The sequence below is a fragment of the Opisthorchis viverrini genome (genome assembly GCF_000715545.1).
Source record: "Opisthorchis viverrini unplaced genomic scaffold opera_v5_118, whole genome shotgun sequence".
Taxonomy (NCBI): domain Eukaryota; kingdom Metazoa; phylum Platyhelminthes; class Trematoda; order Opisthorchiida; family Opisthorchiidae; genus Opisthorchis; species Opisthorchis viverrini.
The window spans coordinates 113,195-123,502 of NW_008751774.1; the positions used below are offsets into that span (position 1 = coordinate 113,195).

Genomic DNA, 10,308 nt, shown 5'->3' on the forward strand with positions numbered 1-10,308 from the left:
ATTTGGGCGGGGGAGGGTGGAAGACGGAAAACGTGAAAGTGTAAGAAGGGAGGCGTCAGCAGTAGCATGTTTTCGCTTACCCGCCCTGCTGTATGCAGCAAGTAAGGCGACCCGGCTGATGGCACCACGCGACGGCCGATGTGGCACATTATAATGGGCTTCTGACTCCTGAAACGGACAAGAGCATACGAGTTTCCGTCTTTTAAGACTCCACCCGAGATGTCTCTTCGAACGATTACGGTGAATGAATTGGATAAATGTGCTATGATTTTTAGACTAAGGTGCACGTGTTTGGTGTATATGTTTCAAGTATTTTGTAACCGGGTTCTCCTTGAACCTCACCATAAAAACCCGCCTATTCTCTTTTGCCTCATTTTTATGTCGACAGGAACGTGGAGATCCGTATGATTACAAGGTGGATATATTCTCTTTGGGCTTGATTTTCACGGAACTCTTGATTCCGTTTGGGACAAACATGGAACGTATTCATACTCTAACGCAAGCAAAGCTTGGGCGCCTCCCTCATCACTTCAGTCAAAAGCACGCAGACGAAGTGAGTTATTTTCAGATCCACTTTATTCCTCTTTCCAGTTGTGTTTATCACTTCTGTCGTTTTCATCATGTAGTGAGCGATAAATAAGTCTTTTAGGCACGCATGTCTTTTGTGATGGGATGGTCACTTCTTATTCATCGGTAGTGAGCATCTATATGGATGTAATCAAGCTCTACATAAGGACGTTGTTCCTCAGAGTTCATTAGTGTCTTGTTGATGAGCCGACGTGTAGTAATTAGTGTGCCAATAAGCGAGACTGGACCTTATCGGGCCGTGGCGGTTTGTGTATCTCTTTCACGCATCGATCTATACCTTGATACTCACGGATTTCCTTCTGCCAAGTTAGTCCCTGGATTGAATGAGTGACGAACACTGTCTCTTGGTCCTCGAGTTCGGAGGTTGGTACAGGTGTGATGACGTCTTCCTTAAGAACCTCAACTGTTGTGATAGCATACCAGTGAAAGGAAGAAGGCCTTCGCTGCGGAGTTGTTTATTAGAAAATCCCAACTGAACAGTTACAGACTATTGGGCAGGAAAGCAAAACTCTCATACGCATCTTGTTTACAAAAACTTCCTTCCACCTTCTCCTTGAACACGTCTTCCTGAACTTTCCTGGATATTCATCGACTGTTGCTCAAATCCAAGCAAATGCTACAAAGCGACTCCACAAATTCCGTGATAGATCTCACTTTTCAAGAGACGCAAAGCGGATTTACAAGAAAACATACTACTCACATGCCTCGCCCATCAGTAGTATCACCGTTACACCAGTACCCACCCATTGCCTTGCATTAAGGCTTCGGTTGAGGGCGCTAATCACTCTCCCATTTAGGTGGCGGTTGCCTGACAGTACTTTGATCCGCGTAGAAATCTCACAACCCAAATACTGGCATGTCACATCGGTCTTCCAGTAGTACCCTCAGTCGGAACATCTTAGGTGTTGCATACGGTAGAGTGGCTAATGTTGACATGTCTTTTCGTACACTGTTACATATTTCTTCTGCCGTACCTCACCCGCTGTGAGGTGAGGACATCCGCAGGTCTCCGCACTAAGACTGACCTCTCGATGGCAATTTCTTTGCGTCCCTTCCGAATCCCTATCTGTTTATCTGTTTTTAATGTTCCTACTCTGAAGCAAGCAGGACAACATCCTGGTCTCATTTGTACGCTAGGTTCCCTCTGCATTGATTTATGCTTTCTGTCAGAAACAATAATTAAGTACGCGAGTGGTGCAGTTGAATTAGCCATTCTGTCGCTCTGTTCCGGCTTCGAATGCGTATCTCTGGTGAAACGAGGGCCACTGAAGCTGGACACGACGGGGTGAGTAGTCTTTTCAGTCGTCGAACGGAACCGCCTTGTTTGATTGCATACCCGTTTGTGGTCACCTCTGTGAAAACTCGCGATGAAAGTTCCTTCGCTCCTTCTTTTTGTTACATTTGCTTATGCCAAAACGGACTGTCGCTCCGAAATTGCCAAAGATCTCCTTTGACACTTCGGGTATTCGGAGAGAGAGTTCACACACCGCTGTGGCCGCTGGTGTCATGAGAGGCTTAGCTCTTCCGAGTTTTGCTTGGTTTGTCGCCTTGAAATAGACACGAGGTGCACGGATGACGGCAGTGAAACATCAGTGCCAACACTGATGTTGCTGTCTTTGATGATGATGGATGACGGAAAGTGCCTACTTCACTCATCTACCAACCACTGGAGAGTCACTGGAAGCCGTGGAGAATCTTACCTACCTCGGTTGTTGTATTAGCTCTGACGGAAGTGTGTCTGAAGCCAGTGCAAGGGCCTCGAAATCCCGAATCACATTTGCTAATTTGCGTCAGGTGTGGCGTCTAAAAGGCGCATCACTGGCTCTCAAGAGTTCAGTGTATCAGGCTAAAGTAATGGCTGTGTTGTATGGCTGCGAGACGTAACCACTGCGGACAGATAATGTAAAGCGTCTTCAGTTTTTTTACCACCGGTGCTTCAGAATCGTTGCTGATTTTTGGTAACCAGCTGACTAGAAAACGGGTGTTTGGTTGAACATAAGGTGCTTCAATCGCAGAAAACATGGTTTAGGTATTGTTGGTACCGTCTAATTTTCAGGATGGTGTACTCTTGACTAGCTAGCCGATGTCGGTGGCATCCATGCTATCAATTTCTTCCCAGATCACATGATGGTATAGGCACCTGCGAATACTTGCAATAAACTTGCTCTGGGTCATTTTCACATCAATTTTTGCGTTGTGTTCACTTTAATGTGTTAAATATAATTAGCTAAACCCTGTGAGCGTGCTGCTGCGAAGCATCGTGGTCATTACTGATTTGCTGTCAATGGTGATGGGGAAGCCCATGACAAATTACCTCTTCAAACTATTTCCCCTCAGCAACATCACTTGAACTTGTGATTATGCTCTTGTACGAATTGCACAGGGCTTCCAGCTTTCTCCAGTTAACGCGCTTCACCTCTCGTTTTGTCCTTTTTAGCGTGATTTTCGAACTTGTGATTATGCTCTTGTACGAATTGCACAGGGCTTCCAGCTTTCTCCAGTTAACGCGCTTCACCTCTCGTTTTGTCCTTTTTAGCGTGATTTTCTGCTCCAGCTTCTCAACCCCCTGCCGACTCATCGTCCGTCTGCCTCTGAGATTCTGAATTCCTCTTTATTGTCCCCGTTGCAACCACTGACACCTGCCCATGGGAATGCAAAATCTCATTGCACATAAATGACTGACTAACAAGCATTTTCCCCGCACCATCGTCGGCAATTCTCCGATTAGTTTATAGCTCAAACTTACTGTCAACTTATTTTTCTGGTTATACAGAAAAAAAGCAATCACTCGGTACTCTCCTTCAGTCTGTGATGTGTCCTCGTCTATTTTGTTCCCTTGACTTCCTTTTCTGAGGTCATTTGTGCCGTTATTTTTTGTTTATTTTGCGGTTAAGCTTCCTGCTTTGTCTATGGTTCAGTGTTCTGTCTGTCTAAGTAAACGCTCGTACCATATTTTCTTAACTACATTTCTCTCGGACACTGAAGTACGAATTATTTAGAGTTAGAATAGTTTATCCTGGTCCCTGTCACCAAACTTACATCGCGCAGCGTAGTTCACTTCAGTTAGGTTTTTTTTCTTCAGAGAGCTGGGTGTGTCCTAATTCCGAGGTGAATTCCACGCAACCTAGAGAGCCGCGTTCTTGGTGGTCTTCAGTCAACAGAGTTTTGGCTGCTGGTTGGCTGATTTCCATTAATGTGACTCCACAACCGCGAAGTCTGCAGGATCTCAAGGCTCAATGTGATTATGACTATTCCTGATTAACTTTCATTTAGAATTGTGGTAGGCGGCTCGCTTGTGCGTGAAAACGTATCCTCATTGCGACAAATGTGAAGAAGGCACATCCCATCTGATAGTATGATGAAGTAGCGGAATAGTAACCTTTCTAAGCAACTCGGTGTGATCGTTAAAATTTTTCTAATCAGTGCTGAATCTTGGGCAATCGTAGATTTCAGCTGACCGCTGCGGATCACCATTGTGCGCTCCCAAACAAGTTATCCATTTTATTTTCTATAATTTTCTCTCACAAATAAGCGCTATTAACATCTTCAGATTTTCGTTAGTCCTTTTTTGAGTTTGGCAGTTCACACGAATTCATTGCGCAGTTGTGCCGAATCAGACTTCAGGCTCTGTGGAACTGCAATGTACCCCTGTCCAGCTACCTGATTAGTGATGAAACTCACAGCCAAATTGTCCAGCTCAGTGATTGGACCAACGGATGTCTATGCAACTTGAGTTGTCAGTATTCTTCCCAATACATACTCACTCAGCAGTACTACGAACATGTAAGCATCAGAGAGACAGTCCAATCAGGAGCTAAGCTACCACAGCAATCAACCTGTGATCATCAAGGAAAGTTAAACTGTCCAATTGGGCGTCCGTCATGTAAGTGAGGTTAAGCTCTGCCGAGAAGCACTGTACAGCTGTTTCATTCTTGTTGAGAATCACTTAACTTCACGTACGTACGTAACTTCACGGACGCAAAGAACACTCACATTTCTTCATACTATTACTACACAGTGCAGACACACTGCGCTACTCAGACGGGAAGAACAAAATCACCTATATCGTGTACAACCTGAAAAGTTTATCAGAATTTTGAGTAAAATGACTGAAGACAATAAGGTCTGTTAGTTCTGTCGAACGAGGCCACTTCAAGCGGAAGGAACTATAGTACCCGCAAAGCAACCTTCACATTGTGGATTTTTTTTTTTCAAAACCGAAGATATCAAAAATGACACCATGTACAAGTGTAACTTCATGAAATTAGTGCTAAGACCAGAGAAAAACTTGCTGCACGAGTAAGAAAATATACTCCAGCTGAAAATCTCTCATTTCTTGATACAAAGATTAAAGTTCAATCCAGAGACCGTGAATATCTTGGGATGTGGGAACGCAAGATACGAGGAGGAGATCATAAAAAATTATACTCTGCAATGAATTCGATCAGTGATTATTTTGAAGTAAGTTCTCTCTATGCATCACTGCGTGTGGAGAACCGTCAATTCAATGAGAATAGAGTCGAAACCTATGTCCATATCAACGCCTTAAGAAACAGGCGTCTCTTTGGAGACAAACGGAAATCGGTCACGGGTGGGTACCATAGAGGTCAAGTCCCGCAGACACCATTCAAGCAACAAGTCGATAAGCAAGCTAACAGGAACACGCACCGCACCCTTCGATAGTAAGTCAAGGTCAATCTGGATTAATAAGTCATTTATCAGCCCACCCACAACACACCTGACCCTGTTGTCTGAACTCTCAGTGAAGCGTTTGTTACCAGCTTGTCCAACTCAACAAATAAACTAGTGCCCAACATTGCAAACCGAATCGTCTCCATTTCGTTCACGTGCGAATCGAGATCCTCGACAGATAATGCAATTGAAAACCAATAATGAGCGAAGGCAGTCTGCATCAGCCGATGCGTAGGTTGAGCATCCATGTATAAAAATATTGCTAATCGTTCAGCTGCAACACCCACTCGCTGCATTCCTGCCGTGTCACCCGGAAGGAGCACGAGGGCAGAGATATTGCCAAGTTGCTCCAGTCTAGCATCCAATGGGCCTAGCAAAAAACGTAATCATGACATGAATTGTTTTCTTTAGTAACCTTGTAAGTAGCATGAATTTAGTTACAATAATAACGGTCCGCCACACGGCTGAACTAGTGAAAGCTTAGTTTTCTATTATTAGGCTAGTCAGTCGTCCGTCTGATTGAAAAACAAGCAGCACGGCGTTAACGGTTCAGTCGATAGCCATTTGTCTGACCATCGATGGTTGACAAGCCTGTCAGTTGCTTGATAGGTGACGAGTACCAACCAATCAACTGCTTTTTCCGCCTTATCCCGGGTGGTTGAAATAGTAAGTGGAAGATACTGGCTCGTGAGGCGAATAATAAAACTGAAAGCATGTTGTTCATTATAAGGCATTCTCCACGGGTAGAGTGCAAAACTGTTGGATAGGGCTGTTGATCCTTCCCTCATTGGTTACTTCCAGATTGTTGGATTGTTTTTGAAGCGATCTTTTTAGTCCGTAGTGGCTTTCCACTACCAGAAATGTGGTCATCATAAGAGACCAACATTAGTGTTGACACTGCTGTTTCACTGCTATACAACCAAAAAGGATGGGTGAGGGAGGTGTTCTTGTGTTGGCCTTTAGGAAACATTTTGAGGTGCGCTCAATCAAACAATATGGATAGAAACTAAAGATAAGGACTCTAGTGAAATCGATTGAGCGCGACTTCCCACAATCTCTTCACCCAAGCCTAGGTTGTCACGTGAATCACATCTTGCAAGGTGAACCAAGTCAACAGCACCCAGCTTCGTCGTAATCTCTCATATTTTTCTGCCAATTCATCTGCTGAGCACCTCGCGCTGCGTGAAGAAGCCGAAGAGAGTAACGCTCGTCTTGGCAGACGATGATTCGGAATGTGCAACACATGGTCGATATACCGCAGGTGATAGTGCTGAACGTTTTTCGCACTCCATTCACTTGCTACACAACTGAACACCCGTTTTCCAGTTACCTCGTTAAGAAATTGTCGACACCATCCGATACTGGGACACCGGTGATAAAAAACGTGGAGACGTCTCAGATCACCTGTCCGTAAAGACTGTGTCGAGATCACTAAACAGTACAGGTTTGTTGGTGCTAGTGGCCAAAGAAATGGAAGAGGCCCCGGAAGCCGGTAATGCCCGAAAATTATTTCAGTTGATCCGTGCGGCCTGTCCCCGGAAACCACCTGTGAGTGAAACCATTAAGGAGAGGAGAGGAGTGACCATCCTGCATAAAGAAGAACGCCTGGACTAGTGGACCGAATACTTCGAACAACAATTGTCGTGGCCACCAGCTGCCACTCATCAGTTGACGTTAGAACCTAAACGGTGAACGTGGAACCGCCTACAGTATCGGAGGTTTACGACTGCATATGTTCTCCCAAGCGCCACTGAGCCTCTGGTCTGGATGACCTCCCACCCGCATTGTTCAAAGATGGAGGTGGAGTCCTCAGTCAGTGCTTGTCTGATCTGTTTGCTTGCATTTGGGAAAAGGAACCTTTCCCTAACAACTGGGCAGAGTCGGTGATAGTGCGCATTTTCAAAAAAAAGTGCACATAGTGAGTGTGGTAACCACAGGGAGATCAGCTTGATCCCGGTCGAGACTGTTGGTGTCACTTGTGCTTCGCCGCCTTATGGTGGCTCGTGAGACACTAACTCGAGAGAAGCAAGCGGGATTCCGGCCTGGTAGGAGTTGTGTTGACCAAATTTTCACACTCCGTCGGTTGCTAGAACAACGCCATACGTATAAGCGACCCACAATATTACTATTCCTGGATTTTCAAGGTGCGTTCGACTCGCATGACCAGTCTATTCATCTTGACACGCTTGTCCACCAAGGAATGCCCCGGAAGTTAGTGAACATAATAAGCTCTTTGTATTCTCAGACTTCCGGATGTGTAAGAATATACGGCGAGCTCTCCAAAAGCTTCCGTACACAAAGCGGTGTCCGTGAGTGATGTCCACTCCGTTCATTCCTATTTGAATTCGTGGTCGATGAACACATGAGATGAACGCTGGAAGGTCTCCAAAACCCTGGTGTTTAAATAGCGCGTGACGAAGACCTTGTCGATCTGGAATACGCAGATGACAACGTTCTCGTCTTCGAAGGGGAGAAGAAGGCCCAGGTGTTTTTTATGAACTGACCAAAGTCATCTGGTCCTTTGATATGCACTTTGCACCCACAAAGTGTAAGGCCATGCTCGTGAACGCGCCAATTACGATCCAGGGAAAGGCACTGGAGGCTGTGGAGCGTTTTACATATCTTGGAAGTTAGGAAGGTTGATGCGAAACCCGCAGAAATAGCAACGGTTCTACTAGACAGCTACATTGTTTGTCTCCTGCATCTTGCATCAGGATCAGTTTCTGATGCTGAGCGAGTCTGTGTAAGCCAGTGGCGTTTGATATGCCGGCATAAATTTTACGTCTTGTGCAAAGGCTCATTCATACATGAGGTTATGAAACCAAATAAATAACTACCCCAAACCCTCCAATAAATCAGTCTTAAGACAACAACCTACAATAACAAGAAACTTAATACTGATTTAGTATTTTAGTCGAAAGAGATACCGCCAAACATTTCTCTGTCCGGGCATTTATACATTTGCTTTCACGACAAAAGCAAAATGTTGCCCAGAAATAAGTGCACGGACTATCGGACCTTTCTAAACGATGGCTTCTTTATTGATTACAAACTTTGCTACACTGCTAACCAAATTTGCTGTCCTAGCTCAGTTGTAAATTGGCAAAAGCATTGACCGATCCTTTGTTTGAACCCACTCACCGCTTCTGTAGCTCCTGGCTTTCGTACTCTCTTCGAGTTTCATCACAGCTATGTGTCAAAAAGGTGTTACAGTCAGAAGTTTATGTTTTGCATTCGCTTTACTTCCTGAAAATCATCTTTCAAAAGCACCAGTACGATTGACCAAACGCAAATGTTTCAGAAAAGTTTGGTAAACAATTTGTAGAACGGATGTCTGTGGTAAACAATGCACTCTTTGCAATCATGCTCACCTAATAAAATGCTACCCGCTCTCACCTGGCCTTTCCTTGTTGCCCCATCCGCCGTGACATTTTGAACGACTCAGTAGTTTCTTCTTCGGAAACTGACCCTAAAATTGCCGCGACGACTCTATTTGTTAGAAGCACATGCTCCCCTTGCCCTGGGTTCACTCAAACGAATTTGGACAATCATACATACAGAGAGTCAACTGCCTCCTGAATTCCCCAGGCAGCTACAGGTGTCTCCTAGATGGGCCGCCGCCTTTTAGAAGACAAGCATGGGGGGTTGTTTATAGGTTCCTGTAGGTATGCGGTCTATTAGCCTGGTCTGTGGGTTAAAATTTCGTGAATGAGACCTACCTACTGAGATGAAGACGGCTGCGAGCGATCGATGGACCTGTGCAAGTGAGTTGAACAACAGACTGTTGATCAGCTGCTAGCTCCACACGTTCAGGCTGAACCAGGTCACTGTAGTATTGTGTGCTGCTTAAAACGGAGGAGTCATTTTTGTGCCAAGTGTCCTGTTGTGTTTACCAGCTCTCTTTGCATGTAGTACAACGAGTGGAGTTAAGATTATTACTCATTTTACAGATCAACCTTGTTCATTAATGGACATAGTTGTTGCCAATTTGGTTGAAGTCATCGAATCAAACAAACGAGCAACGGTTCATTACTGTGATATCGACCGAACCATCAATGGTCCAATCTAACCAGTGTGATTTGAATGTAGATGAGGTGGACGCATGTGTTTGGTATGCCGAGAGGGGCTTAGCACCGACGCTTAAGCTACTGAGGTTTAATTCGACGGAGTCAGCAGAGGTCATCCACATGACCAAAGCTTAACAACCTTGTGAGTAGTTTCCTTTATATCTTGAAATCTCGATTATGGTACCAACTGAAACAAGAGGCGCTTTTTCGTAGCAAATTCAGCTGAAGAATAGCATAAAAGGGAGATTCAGATAAGCCTCCCCTGAAAGCCAAACTGGCTTTCAAATGATTATATTTGTCGAAAGCTTAATGTGATTACAATGAAAACAACAACTCCGTTCTTGTGTCAATTAACAATATCGTTTGACCTATCATTTGGGGAACATGTACAGCACTCGTGTTATTCGAACGGAATCCGGTACTCTCTAGTCTTCCAACCAGCTGTACTTTCATAGTGTCTTGATTTCTAGCTAGAAGACAGGATAGACCAGTGGCATTCGTTCAGTAGCTATCGAACTCAAAAGTCACCCAGACAGCGGTGCTTGGTTCCTTGAATTTGTCGTTGTAAAACCCAAAGCTGTTAAGGGAGCGTTCAGCAATCAAATCCTGCTACAAATTCTTTTAAACTGCTCCAAAAGCTGTTGGAGATTCACGATGAGATCTGTCACACAGCGTTCTGTGCAAAAAAGCCAGGAAGACTGCTACAAAGATAGACATTACAACATCTAAGACGTCAAAAGTATATTTATCAGAGATTTCGTTCCGCAAGCGAAGACAATAAGTGAAGAAAACATTGAGGCATTGTACAGTTGTTTTATATTTGTTGGTGGTGTGAGGAGATTTGAGATTTTTGTGGAGACTTCGTCCTGTAAGTAAAGCCAATCTATGCTGAAAAGCCGAGAAGCACTGTACAGCTGTTTCATCCTTATTGGGAATCATCGGCAGTGCGCATCTCACGAAA

General features: G+C 44.6%; 2 protein-coding genes across 2 annotated transcripts in view; one reads left to right on the forward strand and one right to left on the reverse strand.

Annotated features, from left to right (window-relative positions):
• Positions 1–3,530, forward strand: part of T265_05934 (hypothetical protein) — a gene marked incomplete at both ends in the record, with an annotated part of 38,369 nt that extends 34,839 nt beyond the window's left edge. The window contains 2 exons of the mRNA XM_009171081.1: positions 389–553; positions 3,125–3,530. Of these exons, the coding sequence (XP_009169345.1) occupies positions 389–553; positions 3,125–3,262 (303 nt within the window). The remainder of the gene's footprint in view (positions 1–388; positions 554–3,124) is intronic.
• T265_05935 (hypothetical protein) overlaps positions 1–10,308 on the reverse strand; it is a gene marked incomplete at both ends in the record, with an annotated part of 51,463 nt that overhangs the window by 6,610 nt on the left and 34,545 nt on the right. The window contains one exon of the mRNA XM_009171082.1: positions 5,327–5,650. Within this exon, the coding sequence (XP_009169346.1) occupies positions 5,327–5,650 (324 nt within the window). The remainder of the gene's footprint in view (positions 1–5,326; positions 5,651–10,308) is intronic.